Below are 26,665 nucleotides of genomic sequence, written 5' to 3' on the forward strand. Positions count from 1 at the left end.
TGCCTCTATTCTGTTTATCACATTTTTAGGAAATCAATGCCACAAAAACAAAATGTATTTCATTTAACCGACACACAATTTTAGAGATAAGATATTGCTGGGTGATACAGTTATCAAGAGGTTTTAGATTTTCTCTGTCTGATTCCTGTACTTAGTCAGCACTAATAACCTGAGAGAGTGGGGTTTTCTATATCTTAATTTCCAGGTGTAATCATTAAATAACCCCCCGCCACTGGTTGGAAGGACCTTTGATTGTTGACAAGGAGAAGTAAGGAGAAATCATCTACATCAATCCAATAATATGAAAATTCGAAATTACTTTTAGTGCAAGCATCAAATAGAGTTTTTGTATGAATTATAGGAAATTAGTTTAATTTTGTTTTAGTTTTTAATAATTTTATTCAATAAGAATTAGTCTTTTAAGCATCAGCTTTAGAAATGAACATAGTCCAATAATTGATATTTCAGTAAACTATAGTGATTATTTTTATAATGCAACAAGTGTGTTCCATAAAAGGAGATTCCCCAATCTAAATTAAATTGGAATCATGAGAGAAAATACAGTGTCATTTTGGATACTCAGAAAAGAGTCCTGATGAAACAATCAATGCACAAGCATAAAGCGGGAAACAACCGTTACACCAAATGCGTAACAGCGCATGCTTTTACCCCGCATGCCGTTGCAAGGAAAATATCTTGCTGTAGGGAGTAGAAGGTGTTGTATTTAGCTCCAACACCTTCCCTACTGTTGCACAGACTGGAGTTGGAATAGTAAATTATACTATTCCAACATCCAGCACACCCCCGACAGCAAGTCGGGGTAAAAAATTGTGTTGCAACGGCATGCGGGGTAAAAGCATGCATTGTAATGCCATACAACCGCATAAAGCCTTTGTATACAAAGCTGCAAAGTACTCTCAGCTCCAAAATCAGCAGACAGTCAATATAACTAAGTAAGGCATCCTCTCATGAAGACAGGTATCAGAAACTCAAAGATGAGTCCCAGTCGGAGAGTAGGGGAAGGAATCCGACTGCTACTCTAGAAACACAAAGTAATTAGACACAATTTTCTAAGTTGCAACATTATTTTGTTTCCGTATTCTGAGTCCTCCAATAGAAATTTGGTAAACTCTTGGGACTAGACATTTTCCCAAACTGGTACAATAGTCTTTAGACATTAGACGCTGAAAAGTTACATTGTTGGTATTCTGTGGTCCAGACTGTTCTCATGACTCATTCTTCCTGTTGCCTCCTCTCCTCATTATCAGTTGTCTAATATAAAACAAGTGCCTACCAACCAACTAACAGAATGCTTCTGGAAAATTACAACGTCTGCAAAACAAAGGGAAATAAATTGTTCACAAATAGCTATTCAATGTCAAGTCAAGTCAAGTCAGTAAATTTATATAGCGCGCTACTTACCCAGAGGGTCTCAAGGCGCTTGAGGAAGGGTGGGGACTTACTTGTCAAATATCCACGTTTTAATTTGCTTTCTGAATGCTAGGTGGTTCTGAGTAAGGCGAAGGTGAGTGGGAAGTGAGTTCCAGGTTTTAGCTGCCAGGTAGGAGAAGGATCTACCTCTCATGGTGGTTTTGTTGATGCGAGGTACAGTGGCAAGGGCCTGGTTGGAGGATCGTAGCTGGCGGGGGGGGGGGTGTAGAAGGACAGTCGTGTGTTGAGGCATTCGGGTCCGATTTCGTAGAGTGCTTTGTGTGCGTGGGTTAGGAGGCGGAAAGTAATCCTCTTATTGACGGGGAGCCAGTGGAGGCTTTTCAGGTGACCAGAGATGTGTTCTTTACGCGGGATGTCTAATATGAGCCTAGCTGAAGCGTTCTGGATGCGTTGGAGTTTTTTCTGGAGTTTTGCGGTGGTACCGGCGTAAAGGGTGTTTCCGTAGTCCAGTCGGCTCGTGACCAGAGCGTGGGTGACTGTTTTTCTAGTTTCGGTGGGGATCCAGCGAAATGTTTTTTTGAGCATGCGAAGAATGTTGAAGCAAGATGAAGAAACGGCGTTGACTTGTCTGTTCATCGAGAGTGAGGAATCCAGGATGACGCCCAGGTTCCGTGCGTGGTCTGTCGGGATGGGTGCTTTTCCAAGGGCCTCTGGCCACCAAGAGTCATCCCAGGCGGAGGGGGAGGTGCCTAGGATGAGGACTTCTGTTTTGTCTGAGTTCAGTTTCAGACGGCTGTGTTTCATCCATTCGGCTACTTCTTTCATTCCTTCATGCAGGTTGGTTTTGGCGGTGTTAGGGTCTCTGGTGAGTGATAAGATCAGTTGAGTGTCGTCGGCGTAGGAGATGATGTTGAGGTTATGTTGGCGTGCGATGACCGCGAGGGGGCTCATGTATACGTTGAAGAGGGTGGGGCTGAGTGAAGATCCTTGTGGTACGCCGCAGATGACTTCAGTGGCCTCTGACTTGAATGGTGGAAGGCTGACTCTCTGGGTTCTTCCGGTGAGGAACGAGGTGATCCATTCCAGTGCTTTTCCTTGGATTCCGACGTTTCTGAGACGTTGTAAAAGGGTGCTATGACAGACCGTGTCGAAGGCTGCGGAGAGGTCGAGGAGGATGAGGGCGACTGTGTCTCCATTGTCCAGTAGAGTTCGAATGTCGTCTGTTGCGGCGATGAGGGCGGTTTCAGTGCTGTGCTTGGCTCGGAAGCCGGATTGTGAGGAGTCGAGGGATTTGTTGGTTTCGAGGAAGGCGGCGAGCTGGTTGTTGACCGCTTTCTCGATGACTTTGGCCGGGAATGTGTAAAACATGCTCTTCTTTGTTAATGCATTATCAGTCAGTTAACAAGGCATCAACAGTTAGGCTAACTTAAATCAGCACTTTTATTCCATATTTAGGCCTATAATATTTATGTATGATCACCTACTGTAATTTATATGTTTAGTATATGCACCTGTTTAAACGTTGGATTTGCACATTATGAACAAAAAGGCATATTTGTTTGCAAATAAAATTTTGAGTCATCACACAAAATGCTCAATCGTGCTGAACCTTAGAGCAACAGCAATTCTCAAGCTTGTAAAATGTGCTACTTCATATTCTGTATCTCCCACAATCACAATTTATAGAGCACAGGCAGGTAGCACCCTCTCTGTATAGTTCTGAGCTCTGGGGCGATTGCAAAAATGATGTTCTTGGAAAACGTGAGAACAACTTTGCAAATTGTTGTTAAAACTCCTACAGTGCACTCTTTATGATTTTGCCCTGAAGTCGATTATTCAGGTTGCAAAACTGAGACCAGTTTTGTACTGGACCTAAATATGGAGATCTAAAGAGCTGGGACCATTCAAATAAGCTCTATGTGGTGTCATTGGAAGATCAAAGACAATTGAGATCCCCTGGGTAAGATACCTCAAAGGCTGGTTGACTACCCCAGAACTGGGTGATTACTGGTTTGTATTTAAAATGTAGATCCGCTACCTTTACCTGCTCATGGTCCACTTCAAACTTTAGATCTAAGCTGTGCCCTGTATGGTTCACTGCAGATGAAAAAGAGGAACACATTTTTTCTTTTGCAGGGTCCAGAGAAGGGAGAGGGCAAAATAGATCACACCACTACTAGTGTGGTATTTGCTGTTTCAAAATTCCTTCAGTCAATTTGGCCCTTTAGATTAAATGTAATAAAAACTGGTATCCATTTAGAGAAGGTGGTTGTATTCCAAGAACGAATAGAATAGCATTTGCCTAGTGAAACGTCTTGTAAATTAATTGTAAAATACTGATGAATTGAATGAACATTTTTAATGCTGATGATAGTATATAAAGTTTAAAGTTTATAAAGAATGTATTTCAAGAACATATGATTTGTATTCACCAAGTAAAATATTTAATGGACAGTTTTAATGCTGCTGCCTGCATGAAAAGTTTACTGTAAAGAAATGTTTTCAGTGTTTTTATGTTGATGGTTTTTAACCTCATATAACATTAATAAAGAGATGCATAGATTATTTTCCCTACAATTCCTACCATATCTTCTCACTGTGCAACATTTAATTTTTTCTTAAACTTGCAGCTCCAGATAGTCGTTCTTCCCCCATTCCACACTATTTTCTCTCTCATATCCCTTCTTCCTCTCTCCTCTTCCTTGTCTTTCTTCTGGCCTACTTCTTTTTTGGCAGTACTCATAAATACCCCTTCTTTCAACAATTTAGGAAAAATAACTTTTACATTGCTCCAATGCTCTTTCCTTTCTCCACCTTTTCTCTTTTCTTATGGGCCCCTGTAAATATCCTCATTTGTCTTATTTACTCGTTTGTTACCCTATTGCTTTGTGCCTTTGACTCTTTTTTCTATTATTCTCACTATAATATGAAAAGTGTGGGGACTATGTACCAATCATTTTCACAGTTGCAAATGCTCTGGTTCTGAATTTGTGACTGCAAAATGGTTTTCTTTTTATGTGCCAATCCTGTTTTAGGAATTTGTAAACTTTTACTGACTAATATTATGGGATTGTGTCCCCAGACCCACACTACTTCATCTCAGCGTTGCCTTCGATGCTGTGTCACATGCAGTGCTCCTTAAAGACTGATGAGTTAGGAATAGAGGGAATAGCTCTCTCAAGGATGGCTTCTTTTCGATGTGACCTGTCCTTTCAGGTGTTCTCAGCAACAGCCGTGTCCAAGCGACACCCCCTGACTTCAGGAGTTCCTCAAGGTTTATCTTTAAGTCCAGTGCTATGTAACATATATGTATGCCCATTATTATACTTCGTGGAAAGTTGTGCTCTTTCTCTATTCTCTTCTGCAGATGACACACAAATCATCTTATCATTGTCATCTGCACAGAGACACAACCCAGAGACTCTTAACTCCAGATTAAGGTTGGTTGTGGAGTAGATGGACATGCACTCCGTTAAGCTTAATGGAGGGAAGCCAGAGGTTCTTGTACTAGGCAAGAACCCGTCCCTGTGGGTTCCCCAACACTGCGCGTAAAGTCTGGGTCCTCTTCTGGTGCCGGTATCCCAGGTAAAAAATCGGGGGATCATGGTAGACAATAAGCTGTCCATGAAACCACAGGTGACAAAACTAGCAGCCACGAGTTTTGCCACTTTAAAATGGCTTCAAAACATTATCTGGCAGCTTCCAATTTATGCATAGAGAACAAGATTCAGGCACTAGTAATATTTAGGCTAGATTACGGCAATGCTCTATATCTCTAAGCAGATAAGGCTGCTACTAAACGATTGCAGATAGTCCACAACTCAGCAGCAAGAACAGGTTTAGGCTGCCAAAAAATGCCTTGGAAATCAGGTCTTTTACTGGACCTATATTGGCTACCTATAAGGAAAATAACCCAATGTAAGACCCTATGCTATGAGCACAAGGCCAGAGCAAGGATGGGCCCAAAGCACATACAAAAATTGATAAAAGCATATCAACCGTCTCAGATGCTACAGTCCAGTAAACAATCTCTATGTGTGGTACCTTCAGTAAAACGTGCACATATGGGAGGCCTGCCGTTTGCATTCCAAGGGCTAAAACTATGGAACACACTCCCAGATTCCCTGAGAAACGTAACGATATTTCACAAGATGCTCAAGACATGGTTGTTTTAATGCAGCTGCAAGGGAAGATACCTATTTTGTTTTAGGACCGGGAAATAGTAATAATAATAATACCCATTTAATATTTGGAAGTATGGTGTTGTAGGTGTCCCTTCCAAATACCAAATTGGTAGGAGATGTATCAATATTTTGCAACCGAAATCCAGTCACAAAACATTGAAAAGTTCCAGACTACTGAGATGGTATGGTAATGTATTCGCAAAAACAAAGGAGTGAATCACAATTTGCAGTCTTCCTCTGTGGTTTTGCTTAGGGATCAACATTTTGAAACACTCAGACCCTATGCGTATTGTCCCTGAACCATGTGGTGGCCTCTCTAACAAAAGAGGACATGATGCAAGTGGAGGCAGTGACTATACCTCATTTATCTGATCATGCTGTCTGGTGCATTGGTTTACACTACATCTTGTCAAGCTTGCACAAGTATGCCTTACTATTAAGATGTTCAATATTAGAAGTTGCACTGCATGGTACACATATTGCGCTGCAAGAAGCTGAGCTGCATTTTTAGTCAATTAAGCATCATGATTTAGATCTGTGGTTCTTAACCCTTAGACTTCTAGGGACACTCTGAATCATTACTGGAATCTGGGGACCCCAACAAGTCATTACTGGAAGCCAGAGTACCAGGCTTAAGCAATTTCTATGATTTGGACCTCATAAAAATAGACAAAAATCCAATACAAAAACAAGTATACACAAAACAAATGCTCTACTATTGACATATTTTGTGTAATTCACAAACAAATAGAGAATACGTTTTCAAATTTTAAATGTTGCTTCATCATTTCTATATACTTTATTAATTTTAAATGATTAACTTTAATATATTTTAATTTTGTAAAATTGTCGTGGACCCCCTGAGTAGGTTTTATCGACCCCCAGGGGTCCTCGGATCACAGGTTGGGAATCACTGATTTAGATCATTAAATAGATACTTAAATTACTATATCATCAGCTACCAAATTCTAAAATATACAACATATCTATATCAGTTTTGCAATAGAAACTAAACAGACACTGTGTGTTAAAACATGGCACCACTTCTGTTCTTCTAGTCTGAAACCAATTCTCCACTTTTCTCTGTGGACCAGATAACAGTAGGTTCTGCACAGTTCACAATGCAGAAAGAGAACACAAAGCCTTAATGTTTTAATATGTTTTCAACCTGAGCTTAAGGCTCGGAAAGGTATCACCTAAAAACAGTAAGAATGATTTTGTATCTGTACTGGTGAACCTCTTCTTGATTTCCTCTGTTTATGCTGAAACCTTTCTTCTGGTCATCCAATTTGCTTATCATTGATTGTGTATATCAGCCAGCTGCTCAGATGCAGAAGGCAGACACGGTAATTTAAATATGTATCTACTGCATAAAAAAATAAATAGACAAGAGTTGATTTTACCTTGTTGCCCTTGCACATGAAATTCTACATCATTCATTTCTGTTCTCCTCATGTATTCATATGTTTGTATGTTTTAGTGCATATCTAACTAGTGTGAGAAAACAGTGTGTACTATTCCTCATTCAGTGATATTTTTAAAATGTGTTTATGTAGTTTATGTTGAGTTATATGGCAATTTACTTACGACGAACTTTGATAAAAATTCTGTTGTAGTAATACAAGGGGAAATCACATATGAGTAATGTGTCAGACATCTTTTGAAATTATACAATTTGGAGGAATCAATATGAACTTTGGCCATCATTGCTAGTTATTCATAATTTGGACCTGAATAATTTATCTTATCAGGTAGTAATGCGACACGTCCATTGGCTCCTTAGTTGATTTTCTTCAAGTGAAAGTAAATAGAAAACAGGACTTTTGAAAGGGGCATAGGATGCATAAATGTTCACTTGTAGTCTTGTGAGTTTTTTGTGGAACCCCCGAAAGTCTTAAATCTATGTGAATCACTGTAGAAAGTGTAAGATGTATATGTTTCTGACACTCTCCAAATGTTGAACAGTAGGACTGTTATATTTTAAAAGCTGGATTTAGGGGGCACTAGTCCGCACAGTAATACCCCCTTGGTGGTGCTGAGGTGGTATCAAAGTGTCCTGAAGTGGCCTGGGACCAGAATATCATGGATAACTATCACCTGACAAATAGTGTGTCCTACATACAGTTGACTTAACTGTCACCCCACTGGAGTTAATGATAGAAAATAAACACCAAATGGGATGATATTTTTGTAAACAGTGTTTAGGGCACAACATTTATGTCGGCTGATCATTTTGTCAATGATATTCTCACATAAAACCGTAGGAAGTATCAGTATTGCTGCTATTTTAAAGGATACTTGCCACGGATATAGACTGCATCGTCAGGGTTGTTTATGTTGAAGGATGAGGGTGAACATCCGAAACGGCTGAACTCACACATAGTGAGCCTTCATCAGTGCACCAGTCAGAGCTGGCGATAGACCTTGGGCATTCAAGCCATGAATGAAGTGGAGACGTGAAGTGCTAGTTGGCCATAGCCTGGCATGGAGAAACTCTGGAAGATATGCATAACTTGCTCTTCTGTCGGTCATCAACGTGAAACAGAACCTGAGACTTTGGAGGTCAAGGACAGCAAGGGCAGCACATACTGACTGACAGCTTCCAAATGATTATAAAGAGAATATAAACTTTCATTGTTTTTCCCATTCATTATGCCAGTAGCATACCCTGGGTGTGTTAAAGATGTGATAGTCGTTTAAATTTGTTTAGAAAATGAGTGCAGTGCCTTAGTTGCAGATTTTGCCTCTCTTTAGTTGGGAAAATAACCACCCTGTGTGCCGCAGTATCTGTTTCATAGGCTACAATGCACCCTGTATGCTACCTCACTTATTCTTCCTCAAAATCTGTGCTACTGAGATCTCTGTGGATGATGATGTTTATATGATTGCTCTCACATAAACAGGCTGCAATCTCTAGAGATACAATTTCTGAGGAAGACTGCTTAACACAAGAAACCCTTTCACCCCAACACATATGCATGACAGTTGATTAAAGAATAGTTTTGTCGAGTGCAGAGTAACCTGCTGGTGGGTTTAGGAGCTGATGCTCACATTACACTAAATGTGATGTAAATTGCAATATGTTAAAAATCCTAATAATGACAAATATTGCACCGTTTTGTAATATGTGAAAAAAGGCATGACATTCAGGTGCAAAGTTTTAGCTTAAAGGTTTAGGAGCCACAAATGATAGATTCATATTTAACTTTTTCTATCTGGTGTGATAAATAATTATTCACTGAATTGGGAAAATACTCCACTCTGAAAGATCGCAGCTCTCTGCTACTCAAAAGGTAGAATATAGCACAGCACCAGATATAGCAAAATTTGTCTTCCGATCAGGTCATCAATGGAGCTCACACTGAACCTGGCTCTAAACCTCTTGCTTGCACCTCCTTTTTGTTTGACATTAGGATTTAGGGCAAAGCCAGATCATATTATTTTAGTAAATCTGGTAACTCCATGAACTAAGGTTTTTGTACTAGCTAACCCTTACATACATTAGAAGGGGGATGGAGAAAAAGGGTTGAACATAGTCTGTGGGACAACTTTCAGAGTAAGATAGCTCTGCGCATTAACGTTTATCTGTCGCAGCTTGACAATGCTCTGCGTTCCTTTGTATTGCTTTGCATTCCAGGGGCACCAATTCAATTGCTTAATAAATTCAGGCCAAGATTTTTAGAACAGACACCTCCATTTGCTGCTTCTATATTTTTACAGTAGTTTTAAAGCTGTGTTAGTTTTATATTGTTTAATCTTCTTGGAAACCATAATATTCCTTCTTTTGAGAACTGTGAATATGGTTTTCCTTAAATTTTGGAATGAAGGCTTTTTTAAGGAGACGTGTAGCTGCCATTATCTAATGCCCTATTTTACAATTAACACAATAGAGTAAACAATAATAACTACCTTCTTATATAACACGTCTGCCATTTGTAAGCACTGTCAATGATATACGTTATTATTCCCCGATTTATGATACTCCGGGTACTGACCTTGGAAGGATGGAAGACTGAGCCTGCCTTTCCAGGACTTATGAATTTCCGGACACCATATTTGTTGGCACAAGCATTCAGCTCACTCAGCCACTTTGCCAGGCATGGTGGATAGATGTAGAAGAACTTCCCTACAGCGAAGTTCCAACCTTTCCCCTGTCCAGAGAGTTATGCATTATCAGGACTGAAGATGATCTAAATTATTAAAATGAAATGTAGCCACTCTATTCTACATTTGTAAGACCTACACGGCTTAAGTTACAAAGCGATTTTGAAGCATAAATGAGTGGATGTACGCCTGCAAGGCATTCACAAAAGATGATCTACCTTATTTCCATTTTCTCTCGCATAATATTACCCCATTGTTTGGAGCAGGAACTGTGCAAATCAAAGTGCAATTTTCCTTGTAAATTTCTGAACACTCATTCATTCACAAACAAGCTCCCAGACCCTTTCCCACCACACACATGGTTCAAGATTCACAACAATAAAAGCCTACAGAAAATCATTTTTCGGGAGTAAAAAGTTAATGAAATACACAAAACTTCATAGAGTTGCAGGGAAAGGGATTTATTTTCAAGGAAAAATCTTTACGCAAGGACAATTACCAATTCCAGATTGTGGGAACATGATCAGTACCTGAAAAAAATCACATCACTTTATCAGAAATATGTCTAGGAAGCAGTGACGGGCACAGCTTTCCAAAGTACTGCAACGTTTTATAAATTCCCGAAAGCCATAGTTCTGCGCCCGAGCGTAGAACTATGTTTGCGGGTTAGATTTCCAACTCTTTTTGTAAATAAGGCCCAAATAACGGTTTTTTTCTCAGTTTGTCTGCCTAGTGGAATTTGTGTGCAAATTGTGTTACTAAAAACATAGTTTTAAATTCCTTATTTTAAATTTATCTTTGCTCTTCTCACCTCATTGTCATTACTACAATTCTCATGATTCTTAAATTGTGATCTGTGCTTTTCTGGGCTCTGGCGTGTTCTTTAAATGGAATGTATCCAAGTAAAATACCTTTCCCACAAACTAAACGAATATCCCCCCATGGAGGATGCTCTTACCCTCGTGCACATTTTCAATCTCATCTCTTTTTATTTTTATCCGTGCTCAATGTTTCCTAGTCACTGCAAACTATTCGCCACCTTTGCCTTTTTTCTGCTCTCTCCAGCTAATGCAATTCCTCAGCCTCTAACCCCTGGTGGCTTTGCCTCATTCCTTTCTGCCATGCTCACTCATCCAGAAAGACCTTTATATATTGACACCCTTCAAGCTCTTTTTTTATTTACCTCTCTGTAAAGAAAGTTAGCTTCTTATCATCCAAAACCAGGAAGCACAAAAATCCCATTAACTCTCCCCTTCCTGTTCCTCGCTTATGCATCCAGTCTTCGATTACTCCATTATAATACAGAAAGATGGTGCTCTCCTCTATCAATGAGCCGGTGACTTCATTGGTTTGTCTTTCTTGTAAAACTAACTTAAATCTTCATCATTTTCAGTTAATGATGTTCTAAGAATCTCTTCTGATTAACGCTCGTGTTCTACTAGTACTTAAACATTTTCATTGGCATGTATCCTTTATTCAAATTGACAAGAAAATGCTGCAGTTCCTCACTATTTGGAATCATTAGGTTTATGAGCTGTGGCAGGCTCTCAGTGCACCTACAGAGCTGGTTCTTCAACATGGAAATAACTAATGGAGCAAAGAATGTTCAGCCGCTGTGACATTCCAAAGGTTCTCGAAATAAGTCAGTTTTCCAATTTTACCATTTGCCTAGTTACCGGTACCTTCATAAGGGTCTACATTTCGAAAAAATGTTAGCTATATTTATAGTTAACCACAAAAAGATTACGATTTTGCCAGATTTGGAGTAAATCTTTCAAACTGTGTTTTGCTGGGCAGGTGTGTAGTTTTTGAGTGAGAGTCTCATTCTCCTTGACAATGTGCATGGAACAGGGATAGACAACAAAAACACACTGCCAAAGCCAAGAGGTCATTTTTTTTGGGTTATTGCGTATTAACACATGCATGATTAACCCGCACACGATGTGTGCCATTCCTCTTGGCAACTAACCTATCAAATTATGTTAAGGCAAACTTAAAGAGCGCTCATACACCCAACTGTCTCTTGGATTTCTGCACTTTCTATGCCTACTATGCTGCATGGCATCAGAGGCACAAACTTAAGTTTGGAAACTAAAAACAGGGCACAGAAATTGAAGGTCTAGAAAGAGTAGGTTCCACAGAGACTCAGCACAAATTATGTAATATTCCTTATGGTACTGGATGGACTTTAATAATGGATGACACTGAGATGACACTAGGTCCCATATTCTAAAAGGTTTAGCGTTGGGCAAGCATTACTTTTTTACCCTAACCCGACGCCAAACCCATTTTGGGATTCATAAACCAACGCAAATAAATATTTGCATTGGTTTGTACAGAAAAGTAATACAAATCAGCATGAAACGGTGCTCTGCATTACTTTGTGTTAAGGAGGTGTTACATGAGCGTTCCCATGCAACCACCATGCTTGTTGGCGCTAAATCTGATTCACTAACATTAGTGGGAAGGGTTTAGTGTCACAAATGTACTCCGTTGAAAAGAAGGCGTTAAACGGAGAAATGTTTGGATTTCCCTGTGCTTTTCTGACTTTGCAAGCGTGCTGCACTGTGCAACACACATACAAAGTACAAATTGCGTTTGGACATGTCTATGCCTAGTATTTTGTACAGTAAGGCTTCACTTCCTGTACAAAACCAATGCTAGACTCAGGCATGCATGCTAGCGCCTTGGTGCTAAGGTGTGTGCCTGGCGCGCAGCTGCTGAAATCAGTACGGGCACTGGGGAGAGGGGAGGAGAGCGCCATTTCTCTGTGAATATGACACTCTCTTGCTCTCTCCCTGTCATGCAACATAGCACAGCCTCTTAGAAGGCAGCGCTGCATTGCGTGACAGTATTCAGAATCTGGGACCACGTATCTTAAATAATGGAGTCTGGCTCATAGCATTGTGCAGCAACTGATATGCATGCTAATTTAAGTAAAAACTCCTTTCTCATCATTCATTCACTCTGGGTGACATAAGTATAAGCAACACAGTCCCAAAGTATGTGTATATATGGCAAGAAGGATTACACTCAAGCCACAAAGATTACTACAATTCCTTAGCTCTGTAGAATAATGCATCCATCTCTGTCATTTGTTTGCAACTTCAGGTCACAGGTTCAAATCCTAGTTCATTTGTAAGACTTTCATCATTCTAAGGTCAACCAAATGAATAGCATTGTGTTGGGTAAGGATCAGTGCTTGTTATCAGTGCTCAGAGTCCAGGAAAATGGTACCATGGCTACAAATGTATAGTAATTTGTAATTTTAACAAATTTTCTCAAAGCCAAAATGCAAGTAATATAACTTTTTCATGGATCTATGCATTGTTTGCTATGTTCCATTTATTTTAAGGTATTTAACTAAACATTCCCATACATTTATTGTGTTATAAACACAAGAACTGGCACAGAACATGTGTCAAAGTGTGCAACGTCTCACAAGTTAAGCATCCACATCACACTGTTGAATTCATTGGGACTAATTACAAGTTGAGCGGAGCAGAATTCCTGTGTGTAATTCTTCTTTGCAAGATCACAAATGGCTCGGGGGTTCTGGAATACCAGAAACAGTATTTTTCAAGCAGAAGCACAGGAAAGTAAAATCACTTGAGGTTTTGGCTGCAAAAGCAGTCAAGACTTTTTTTCCATACCTGCAAGACCTATTTCTACTGCAAAGGCAGAGGATGGAGTGATTCCCTCTGCAGGGTATTTTTGCCTTCCCTCCTCTACTCCCCACCCACCAGTGGCGTAACGAAAGTTTAAGGGGCCCCCTGCAATGTACACAGAGGGGCCCCTGCTCCAGATTTTATCCGGAGCGCTCAGAACGGAGCGCTGTGCTGAGGGGGCCCCCTGCAGTTGGGAGGCCCCCCCGCACCGCAGGGGATGCAGGGGCCTGTGTTACGCCCCTGCCACCCACCCTCTCTCTAACCCCACAAGTCAGAGAAGCCCCTGTGTTAAACCCCTTGGAATAGGAAAAAAATCCAGAATTCTGCATGGTAATTCTGTGCCTGAACAGGTATTTCTCATTTCCTGGTTATTCTGGGGGTTCTCACTCATAATAGGTGAAATTATGTGCAGGGGTAAAAGTTGGTAACAGTAATTCGAGACACAGGAAGCTCCACGTGAAATTCTGCCCTTCTTGTGATTGGTTCCATAGTCATTTCTCTTTAAGATGATCTGTAAACATGATTATACAAGAGTTGAACAGTGTACTGTACAGTAATAAACAAGTGATCCAGCATTTCTTAGTGTTTAGTTAACCACGTGTGTTGCTAACTGCAAGCTTTGCTGTGTGCTTGGCATGATCTGTAAGAGTACTGATCATTGAGAAGTAAGAACTGTTCAACTTTTAAAAGGTTTGGTGCTTAGTTTTTTCTACCTGCTATTAACTCTTTCTTTGTTAGGTTGTTGCTTCTAGATTGTTACTTAAATACAGATCAAATGACAATGGTCCATAATTGAAGGAGAGTGCTTTTAGACAAGATTTCAATTGCAATCACTGAGGTGAAAGAGAGTTTTTAGACTCCCTACATTTTTGAATAAATAATACCAGTGGTGGCAATGCCCATCAAATGTTAAATACCTTTAGAAGATCAGGGTGACACATGTGATATCTTTTATGTAGCATGTTAGGTGAATTTGAAGTCCTGGACTCACATACTCTTGTGCACTGCTTGGATAGGATGACCAAGTTTGCCAAGATGTGAACATTGTGGGGCAAAATGAATGTGTACCAGCTCTCCAACTCTTTTTCTTATATGTGACTGCAGGAATTAGTGACAATATTCCCATTAATGTCCAGACCAATGAATAGTTTTGATGTTTTGTTTTATTGTATTTTTCAATTTTATTTACATTATTTTGCATAATTCATTTTAATTTGAAGAAGATATGGGCGACTGGGCCCCAAACATGGTGGTTGAAGCTTTTTGCCACCGGAGTCCTTTGGGTCTGTCCTACTATGGATTTGCAAACTGGGCCAAGTGCACCATTTCCACACTTGACTCTCAGGGCAGCAAGGCTGGGCAGTCAATGCCTTCTCCAGGATGCAGTTTAGGGGTAAGAGGTCAGAATACAACAGTCAACCAATAGAAACAAACATATAATGTCCAGCTGTGTCAAAACAAAATGCCAAAGGGCTGTTTTAGTTATAGGTTTGCAATATTACCTTAAGGCTTTGTGGAATGTTGAAACACACTTTGGTGGCTGCTTCTCCTCTCCTCTCTCTGTGGGAAGTGTCCCCACTGTAGTGGATCTAAGGCAAATATACAGGAAATGACATAGGTCAGTTCACGTCTGTGGGCCCAGCAATTTCCTTTTGTCGGTGGTTATCATTATAGTAGCCAAAATTCCTTTTGCACATATTAGGCACCACATCACAGTTCGAGAGGCTGCAGCCCCCGATTACCTGCTAATGGCAGTATGAGTCAGTGGCATGGTCTGATGCACCCAGCAACAATATCTTCACTGGCTTCAACGTCATCATCTGGTGGCCCCAAATTGTGGTCGGAATCGTCTTGGGACTACTGGAGTTGAATGGTGTGTGCCGCTGAAATCACGGCTTCCAAGCTCATTGAGGTGGGCATTTGTCTTCACCAGATGCAGGCCTTGTAGAGCCAATGTGCGCTAACAATTGTCTTCAACTGCTACTGTTTTCACTTCCAGCTCCTGGGCACTGGGGCTGCTGCAGGTGGGCCCGTGTGTTTGGATGTTGCTGCCTCCATGCTGATGAAGCAACTTCTGATGGGTTGGCACCCTTGATGGCAACACTTGGGGAATACCTGGCAGCATGATGTCAATTAGTAACAACTTCTTGTGCAGCTTTTGGCAGACACTCAATGGGAAACTGGGGAACCCCCTTACATATGGGTAGATTGCCAGCTTCAGTGTCTATTAGTAGTCAGCTACTTCTTGTTATTTCTCATGCCCGGAGCACTCTGGACTTCTCGTCCTGGACAGCATTTGCTTGTGCAGGAAGTTACACACTTCAGTTAATGTCCCTTCATCTTTGTGAGGTAGGCTGTCATAGATGTGTCAGCCACGGATACATACTAGTAATTTTTTTACTCTGTGAGGCACTCCCTATCTTGGTGAAGGAGAACTTTAAGCAGCAAGTGTAGTGGTGTGAATCTCACTTTTATATACATTTTCTTGACTTGGGCTATGAATACGTCTAAAGGTTTGAAACTGGTATGTGTTGGTTCTCTTTCAAATGTCCTTATCTGGTTGCTCCTCAGACACTGCCTTTGTGTAAGCTGATAACTCTCACAGCAGGCAGCAGTGATGCTGTCTCCAAGCAAGACTACAGAATCCAAGGACCCCGGGAGAGAGAAATCTCTGCACCTGTCTGTCATCAGGCTTCCTGAACAGTAATCAAAGACATACAAAGGGCAGTCCCTGTCTAGAAACATCCTTACCATTATCAACAGAAACTGTAGTCTAACGTTTCTCCTCTACCATCTATAAAATGGCGTTGCTCAAGAATCTTCACCCTTTTTTCTAATAAAGTCCTCATGTAATTTCTAAAGCAGCCTTATCTCCTTCCTTGCTTACATTCGTGTCTGAATCTCAACCCTCCATCCACAGGAATGTAGACACTACACTTCCACTGTCTGGGGAACCTAATCTATCTGTCATCTTGTGCCAGGCTGAACCAGGGACCATGGAAAATGGATCCCACTGGCCCGAGTTTTTCACCACACTAAGTCCTATGATTCTACATGTGTCACATACTCACTCGACATGGACACAGAATGTTAGCACAAGGATCAGAGGTTCACATAACAGTCAAGCTTTATATCAGAGTAGACAGTAGACAGTAGACCAGGCTCTCACCTGACACAGAGAAAATAGTCTGGTCATATTAAAGATTTACCAGAATCCGGACACTACCAGCACTGCTCTATGTGGTTCATCCAGGACATGGACAGTAGCACTATGCACAATTTGCAATATTAGGACATAATTGATGTATGAATAGGACCTTACCCTCGCATTACCATGGACAGGCCTGGGCCTCTGCGCACGTGCTAGATATGTGTGACGCCAGGGCAAAAGAAAAAGTCAGTTACACATTCAGTCAGGCACTCAGTGTTACATGCTTGTTCGTCATGTAGGGGACATTACCTTTCCAACATGTGTTAAGGCAGGAATGAAATGAATGTATGCCAGTGAGATTGTTTTAGGTTTCAGTTATATGCTTGGAATCCAAAATTCAAAAGAATACTCTATTTTAAATTATATTATTTCACCGCATTGGGAATAATTATTTCACAAATTTACAGTGACATCCAGTCCTTACCATGTTGCTCTAGTACTGGAATAACTACAAAAGCGTTTCAGGAAAGCAGGAATGTTCATTCCAACATGAGTAATTTTGGTTTCACATTTAAATCAGCATTAGTTCCTAAACTCTTAAAAGGACTTACTTGAATATTCATAAAACTGAATAAGGAATTAATGTCTTAGTTTGGTTCTCTTCTTTCAGTCAGTGTGTGTCTTATATGCTCCTGTAATATAATTTATTTACTGTACTAAACATGTATTAACAAATTTCAAAATCGCTTACAGTACAGCAACTGACATTAACTTCTAACTTTTATGTTATACTTTTGAAAGCTATTAAAACTTTAAAACACAGCCATTTATGAGAAGTTGTTCTTGCAACTTTCCTCTCCTTTTTCCAGATCAAACCTTTGGGTAATTTATAATAGATTATGCAGTGATTATATTGACAGTGACACTTGTGTTTGTTTTCAACATGTTCTAAAGTTAATACAATTACGACATCACACATTATTCCTTCAGACATTCGATTGTAGATATACCTCACTCTTTACTTCAGAGAAAAGATATTCCTTCACATTTATGCAGCAGCCCGTAGAGGGCTTGGCAACCAAATTTGAGAATGTTTATTTTCATCTGAATATGAGGCCATGAATTTCATGAATACAAGAGGATGTTATAAACTATTCAACAGTCAGAAACACTCGCAAAATCAAAGGGCTTTTTAAAAACATAGTTTATGTGTTCTAAAAACATTTTAGGAGAATGTACAGATTACTGTCTCCTAAAAATGAATTCAGAAATGGATACTGAAATGCAATTTGGAGGGGGTGTTGTGTGTGTGCCCCATCTAAATTGCGATTTGGTAACCTTTGTATAAAATGGCAGTCTGTTGGAGGAATTTCAGTCACAAACCCTTGATGAGCTACTGACTCCAAAGTTAGGGTGAAAACCTATTTGCATGATGAAAGGGCTTCCAGGGGACTCTTTCTCCTTCATGAACTGTAGAAACAGCTTCAGAAGGAGCCCTTACTGAAGTTTTAAAAATGTAAAACCGTTTTTTATTTGAAAAGCAGATTTTTTTAAAGGAAATTGGACTGATTAAAATAATATATTTTTCATTTTGCAAAGCTGTCAAAAGGTTGGTGGTCTGCTGACCCTTGCAGGCCCCTATTAATGTGACTGTAGAAAATTGTAGTGGGTCTCATATTTTGAACTGTCTAATTATTTTCACCGAGAACCAATAGGAATCCTTATTTTGGTAACCAACGTTTAGCAAAATAAGTTACTGTTGCAAAATATGGTGCACAGTTTGCAACCACTGTTTTGTGACCAGGTTGTTAGTACATCTCAGCTCATCCATAGAAGACAAAGAATGAGAACTTCCCTAAGGAAGCTGATGTGATGGCACTGACCTTTGCCAATTGGCTCACCTCTGATCTGGATAACTTGATGCCTGTCCAGCTAAGGAAGATGAGAGGAAGAATTAAAACTGTTGTCTATTTTGTGATGATCCTTGACCTTAAGTCGGACTCAGGTTAAAACTGACAAATGTATCTGGTGCTAAAAACAATGCTTCTTGCTGTAAAAATGGAAGTCAAGTTGTTGCCTAATCATAGTATGGAGGCCTATTTAGTGGCAACTATGACATTGTGCTCAATAGTTTGTTAGAGTTCAGGATTTGAAGCTCTAAATTATTGTTGTTTTACTCTTTTTTTTATCAAAGTCTACCAAAATGGGTTCCATGTCTCCTAAAGCTCTGCAATGCACCCAGTAAGTGGTGGCATTCCCATGCCTATTTCACATCTATAGTGCGTCATTGGAGGCTCTCCACCAATTTTATGACCACCGATTTTCTGAGAGTGAGACATCAGATTTGCTGTAGAGAAATGTGTTTTAACTAACGACTCCAGTCGGTGTTGAAATCATTTGCACAGTCATACCAAACCCCAGACTGGTCAAAGGTGCTATTATCTAATAATAACGTCAGAGTGGGAGGTAAAGAAGAGATATTTTATAACAACAACAACTGCACCTCGGTGCAGTTATATACATTGTTGAGGAAAGAATGGCATGTAAAAACACTGCAATTAGACTGTATAATGACAGAGTTAAAAATCAGATCATTAGCAAGGAAGAACAGCTGATGCCTCTGCAAGATTGCATGTAGTAGGAAATGCAATTAGGGACTAATTGTGCACTGATTTTAGAAGACAAAAAGCCACATGGTTCTCTGCTCTTCCCATTGGGCAACCGAATAAGATGTTTACCCCTTCACGTAGCCTCACCAATTCTATGCTTTACGTGTGAATTTATGGTGCATTCCACATACTTTTAAAAAGAGGTGGTCTTCTCGTTGCCTATGTTCATTTATTATTTTCATTTTGTTTCCTTTTTGACTCTTATTTTCTTTCTTATTTTCCTCACATATAATTATCTACAAGACTTGTAACCAGAAAAAACATGTATTTCGAAAGATACCGCATTTTGTTGCTTTTTAAGCATTTTGAAAAGCATCCTGGGACCGGTTTCGGGGTAACACCCCTCATCAGCCAGGCTAGCTTGCATCCAGTGGCAAAGTGAGAAAGGGACCCACGTCTGGGCATACCCTGCCAACTTAGGGCGAACAAAGCAAACACAAGGATATGATGCAGGGGTGTTACTCCAAAACCACTCCCAGGATGCTTGTTTTAGGTTTTTAGGTCCAGGGACGACCTGGCTTGGCAGTTCGGGCTGGGCTGTTCTCATGGGAATCAGGGTTAATACTGATTCGCATATGGCTCGGTCTGAACTGGGGTGGCGAAGTGAGCTAAAGAACAATGATGGATTCAACACAGATCTAATAGTGACTGGGGGTGAGTGTCTGAAAAGTTTCAACGCTCCGTCCATCATCTCCTTGTTGCTTTGTTCGAAAATTATGTACAGAACCAGGGGCATTGCAAAGTGTATTTTTTTGTGATAGATATGTTTGCTCACTCATTTGAGCACTGCTTCACCTGCACTTTTGTTTGCTGTCTCACTGACCACTGCATGTGAATTATGAATAAATACTAGAGACAATACCTGTATCAGTCCAGGAGGAAATTGCTAAAAACATGAGTCAGCTTCTTATCCTCCTATCCGTTTTATCCGTTTATCTGTTTTAATTTTATTGTTAGCTCATATTCTATTGATGCCACCTTAAGGTCTTGAGTGCAGTGCACTCTAAGAACCCAGGCAGCATAGCGGGCCATGCTGCTTCATTCAGAATAGGCAGAGGTTTTTACTGTCCTGGTTTCTTATGTGTTTTTTCATTGTGCACCAAGTGGTTAATCCATATATTTACTTTACTGTAGACTATTGCTCGTTCTTAGTATGTTATTTATGTCTACTTTTTGATTTTATCCTATTCATATGAGCTGTATCGCGCATGCACTTTTATGATATTATGACTGAAATAAAGTTTTATGATGATTTGTGATATATATATGTATATATATATATATATATATATATATATATATATATATATATATATATATATATATATATATATATATATAGATATATATATATATATATATGTTTGTTCACTAATCTGAGCACTGCAACATCTGCACTTTTGTTCATTATCCTACTGACCATTGCATATGAATTGTCAATACATATTAATGATAGTGTGGAAATGTATAAACAGTTCATCCTTAACCTATGACAGAGAGCTCTAATTCCACACCAACTCTGTCTCTAGGTCAGCAGAAGTTTACCACCATTTTAGAATAGAGCACAAATCAAAATTCATCAATTTACTGCAGTTTAGAATTCAGTCAATGATGCTTTATTTCTCATTAAGAGATTAGTAATAGTTTGTACTTTTATTCACATTAGTCACATAAATCCATTTACAGAATTATAAAGAATAATTGGGTTAGAGGCATCATCAAAAATAGCGTGTTCCTTCAAGGATATAGTCCCTATCTTAATCTAAAAGGGCATAACCTAACCTTTTGGAAAAGAGCAAGGGTTTGGAGCATCAGACAATATTTGCAAGAGAATTAACTCCTCATCAAGAGCAGTTCTGGAAACTCAGCCGAGTTCCTCCAACAGCTGCAGTAGCAATCGTCAATCCAAGTTAAAAGGAATTTAATCACAACAGTAGAAATGATTTTGCATAAAGGAAAAAGTCTCCTCTCGAAGAGTAAGGAAAACTAGATATAGAAAAGCACAAACATATGTTGCAAAAACAGTTGCTTAAGTAATTTCAGGCCAATGAAGAAGGATCGTTGGATGGTCTGTCACCTCTCCTCTCAATTCCTACAAAAAGCATGTGAGTTGATGTAAAGTTATCTGGAGACAGTTAAAGCTTTACACATTAGACACATTTGAAGAAGGTTCTCACAATAACTTTCAGTAAGCCTATTCTGATAGTTGTTCAACGTCCCATTGTTCAATGGACTAGTCTAATAAATGAAACATTTTCTATTTGCAATGTCCTGGTTAGATCATGAGAAACGTTTTCTTCAATACATCTTAATTATATTAAACATCTTTGTTATAACACATATCAGGTAACTTTATTTAATAGGATGAAATCAGGTGGCATGAGGAAAGAAAGAAATACATTTTCTTGAAACAGCACATTTTCTGACAATGACACGTACTACAGTTAAGTACTAGAATAAATCAGAAGTTCTAAAAGGCATTATTTTATAAAAAAGGAATGAGAAGGGAGAGAAAGAAGGAGGAGAAAAATAAAAAATTAGGCTAGTCATGTAAGCACAACAACAATGGGAGCTTTCAGCATAATAATCAGCTGCACATTTGTTTTTTTATACATTTAAGAAATGCACATTTATTACTGTTTGTTTTTGTTAAGCATTCTCTATGTTATTGTCAAGATACATTTTAACATCCATGTAAGGTTAATATTGTCAACATTTGTCAGCTCTATCACTAGTGACATTAACCTTTATCAGTCCCGTGTTTTCTTCTTTAGTTTCAAGTAACAAGATATTACCATGATAGAATGATGTGACATTTATTGGTGGATTACCCAGAAAGTGTTAAGGGGTGTTCCACATTGTGAATGAGTCCTAAGAGACATTATGCACAAGTAAGATATTGACCCTGGTCCCCGGGGGCATACAGGGTTATCCGTGCACAATATTACCTGTGTCACATGTTGGCCACAAGATTGATCACATTTATCCCGCCGTAATATTCCTCTTTTGGCTTCCCTAGTTGTGCAGATTGCATATCACACTCAGTATCTACATAACATACCTATTGTTAGACCAGACAGCCTTTGGTGTGCTCTTTCCCAAAACTTTTTATCATCTAACTCCTGTTTGCTGTAATATGTTTTTGTTGGCCATAGGACTCTGTGAACTTTGCCACTGCTAATCGGTGCTAAAATGCTTGTCCTCACTCCTTTAAACATGGTAAAATTGGCTTACACCCAGTTGGCACATTTAATTTACTTATAAGTCCCTAAGAAAGTGGTACTACATGTACGTATGGCCTGTAAATTAAATGCTACTAGTGGGCCTGCGGCACTTATTGTGCCATACTCCTAAATAACCCATTAAAAGATGACTCAAGTCTGCCATTGCAGCCTGTGTGTAATATTGAAACTGGCAAACCCAACCTAACAAAATAAACCTTTTGCCAGGCCTAAACCTCCATTTTTAATACATGAAAGTCACCACGAAGGTAGGCCGAAACAGACCATAGGGCAGGGTACATTGTACTGAAAAGATTTGACATGTTTTTAAGTTTTACATGCCCTGGCAGTGAAAAACTCATAAATTTATTTTTCACTACTGTGAGGCCTACATCTCCCGTAGTATACCTTTGGGTTACCTAATTACGCTTAATAAGTGCTGATTAGGAACAGATGTCATGGTTGGTTTCAGAAGACTTCTATTTTAAATTCCGCTATAACTGTAAAGTCAGATTTTAAGTCACAATTCTGAAAAGGCCATTTTTAGAAGGTTTGCCTTTTCTTGTCCTAACTATTTGGTGCCTGCAGCCCGTGTCCTGGGTTACATGACTGGGTATAGTTGGCAGTTGGCCTTTGTGTATTCCTCCATACAGTGAGACAGTGGGAGACTAGTTGTTGACAGGATGGGTGATCCTGCCGGGATAGGAGGAACAGAGCTATTCCCTGCCCCACTTACATTTCAAAATGGCTGCCTCCAGCACACCGAGAAATAACTTGACACCAGCCTATTACCACCCCAGACCTCTTGGGCAGTGGAAGCAAGGACATTTTCAGAACCTGATGTGGGGGGGCAAGTGGTGGCTAAATGATTCTTCTACTTCAAAGGCATCAGTAATAAGTATTGGACCCTCAGACCTACTCTTCAGTACAGTATTGGACCTATGGGAGACTTCCATAGAAACTACCTTGTATTTAAGAGGACTGTCCTGCTGCTTGATGCCTCACCTGTTTCTCATAGGATTGCCCAGTTGCTAAAACAGGACTGCCCTTCTGCTTGAGGCCTGGCTTGTTCTTCAGAGGACTGCCCTACTGCTTGAGGACAGCCATGCTGCTTGAAGGAGAGGGAACCATCTGCTTGAACCCAGGACTGGCAGAATCACTGCAAGGGTGAGCTAACTGACCTCCTATTCAGAGCCACAGGGACACAACAAGCTTTAGAGACCACCCTGCAACTAACATGCGGGCCTCTGCTGGAGTGAACTCCTGATCCCCAAACACTGCTCCCCAGATCCTGGACCTTTGCCTGCGATCAGAGAGGACTCCTCCTGGCCTAACTGATGGTTCCATCAAATCCAGTGCACAGCAATGGGAAGCCCCGCAAATCCATGCCACACAGCTGCACGCTTCATCTGAACCGACGACAAGTGACATCAAGTCACGCAAAGCCTCACTGCACAGCTGCAAGTTTCATCGGAACTTACCCCAACCCACACCAAGAATGGCAAAGCCGTGCTGCACAGCTGAAAATGTCATCGAAATCAACACCGAGCGACACTAAGCCCTACAAAGCCACATGGTACAGCCTCATTGGAACCAACACCAGACGACGTGAAACATCGCAAAGGAGAGCCATGCAGGCCTAGCACCAAGGATATAATGCACAACTCTGAGCAGGCCAAAATTGTCCCTCTGCCTGGCCTGTGCTCTTTGCAGTCAGCGTGAATTTGTGAGTGTCCTGGTCCAATGTAACCAGATACCCTCAGTTGGCGCTTTGCACCTTATCTAGACTTTTATAATTCATTATTCCCCTGTTCTAGTGATTGGAATTTAGTTTTTTCGGTCTTAATTATTTAATCACAACCTGTTTTTTCTAAATTGGTTTGGGATTTTTCTTGTTTTGTGTTTTCATTTAATTACTGTTTGTGTGCTGCACAAATACTTAACACATTGCATGACCACTTTTGTGCCAAGCTACCAGAGGGATAAACACAGGTTAATTTAATCACTTTTGTGGTTCACCCTGACAAGGATTGTGGTTATTGCTTGAGAAGCGTTTACAACCACCTCAACTAATTACCCAATTACTCACACCAATAATTTACCCTGGGTATCATGTTCATCAAATCCAACATCTTTGCTTTTCACTTTCTCAACCAATAAAAACTCTTTCGGAGGAAGCCTCTAAGGGAAGGGTGCCCACTTTAAACTGGATCCCTCTACCTGCTAATCGACAGTAAAATTAAAAAAATAGTACTAAATTTAAAGGAGAATCAAATAGTAGAATTCATCTCACCACAAAACCTCTATAGACTGGAGAAAAGCTTGTGTTGGATATCTTCACAATTTGACGTCCTCCACCTATCAGAGAATTGTATATTATCATCCAACTCAAATGAAACCCCTCTTTAATTGCTATGCTGGATTGCATTTGTTCTTTCAAGAGGAATAGGATCTCACTTAGCGGTGGGAGGTATTGGGAAATATGATGAATATAGGTGGATTTCTGATGATCCAACCTTTGCTTTCTCCATCTAAGTTACATAGTTTCATGTGGTGAACCTGAGGTCAGGTCCTCTGTCAAAAACATTGCTATTGGTAACCAGCTACAAAAAAGTTAAAGATCATCTGACACAGCTTTTTTCTAGCCTAAGTCTGCTATGAAAGACATGGTTACCACAAGTAGATATAAAGCATCAATGTGCCCCATGCATTGGAGGAAAAGACCAACCTTATCTGGACATCAAGGTTTTATTTTTCAGAAAGAAATTTCGACTTAGTTATTTGTTTCTCAAAAAAATGTCAATCGGCTGCCATGACATGGCCTACTGGTTGACATTGCATATTTTCATCAAATGTGCTCCAGCATGTCACTGGAAGCAGTTTTGGCAAATATTGCCCTACCCACTATCATATTGGCATTGTTATTCAGGCAGGCAGGCTGCTACAGGATGCTGAAGGTGGAAACTTCTCTTTTTCATCAGTTTGGCAACCATCGCTAAATTCTAAAGTAGGCCCATAGTGATTGACAAGTATTGTACAGAGTTTTATCATTGTAAAATTTTGTTCTTCAAGTAAAGTTTCCTGAGAAAGCCTCCAACAGCATGTTGACGCTTAAATAATGAATAATAAATATGAGCATAAACAAATTAATTAGCTTAATCTTTTCAGATGATTTGAATTGCTACTCCTCCGTAGTGAACTGTGACCTTTAGCTGACTACTCCCAGGTTGTTTAGCACCTCAGATTATTTATAAAATTCAAAACAGACAGTGTGGTAAGATAAGAACTATAAGGGCTACTTCATCACTATCTTTATTGGCCGTGCTAAGATCACTTTTCATACACACATATTCCACAACAAATTGTAATTTTTGATATTATTAACACAGAGTATGTTTTCTATCACTAATCTAGAGTTGAAATAAAGCTTGAACTCTGTGCATGTCTGTGGACATTCTAAGAGGGGAGGAAGCCTTTAGGGAAGATAATGCGAATCAATATTACTGTAATTGTATACCTATTTGCTATCGTTATTGATAGCGATCTGCCTGCTTATCTCACAATTTCTCTGTTTGCTTTTCAGAAAACATCAATATTCTAAAGAATTGGTGTAATGCAAGGAAGGACGCAACATGAAATGGAACAGTTTTTCTTCTTTTATCGTAGCTGCTGCTTTCAGCCTGTGCAGTTTGCATCAGTTACTTGGTCATCTTATCCCAGGTAGGAGCCACCATAATAGGTGGACGTGTTTAAGTTCTTAAGGTGTTTGTTGCTTCAATAAATCGGAATTGTACCCTGTCAGTTGTTGCTGTGATTGTTAGTATAACTGGCTTGACTACGGATGCTGCTTGTTTGATGACCTGAATGCTTGGAAATTATTAAATGGGTCATCCTGTGTAGAGATAAAAGCATTACTCTTTACCCAGACTTGCCTCTCTAACATTCACCAACAATATACAATCTAGAATGCTGCTTTGTTTAATGACGCCTGCTTGGGTTTTGAGTGGTATAGTGGCATCTTTCACCGGATGGCCCATTTAAATCACAGCCTGTTAAATGCCCTTGATTCATGATTACTGTGTTATGTGCTTAGGGCACTTAGGGTTTCATTTGTCTCATAAGGCGTCATTGTTTCACAATGTTAGAACGTTTTCATTATTTGAAAAATAATTTGATTAATATTGGCAGGAACAGTAAATTAAAATACACAATTTTACATCTGCTTATTAGGATAACATTTTGCATTGTACTAGGACATTGATAATATCTATACAGT

At 39.8% G+C, this 26,665-nt stretch overlaps 1 protein-coding gene across 2 annotated transcripts in view; it reads left to right on the top strand.

Annotated features, from left to right (window-relative positions):
* The window catches only part of ROBO1 (roundabout guidance receptor 1), a 1,505,960-nt gene that overhangs the window by 194,781 nt on the left and 1,284,514 nt on the right, over positions 1-26,665 (top strand). For both annotated transcript variants that reach the window (XM_085623024.1, XM_085623023.1), the window contains exon 2: positions 25,973-26,109. In XM_085623024.1, coding sequence (XP_085479150.1) covers positions 26,022-26,109 — 88 coding nt within the window. In that variant the 5' untranslated portion in view covers positions 25,973-26,021. The remainder of the gene's footprint in view (positions 1-25,972; positions 26,110-26,665) is intronic.

Source organism: Triturus cristatus, chromosome 8, assembly GCF_964204655.1.
Source record: "Triturus cristatus chromosome 8, aTriCri1.1, whole genome shotgun sequence".
NCBI classification, from domain to species: domain Eukaryota; kingdom Metazoa; phylum Chordata; class Amphibia; order Caudata; family Salamandridae; genus Triturus; species Triturus cristatus.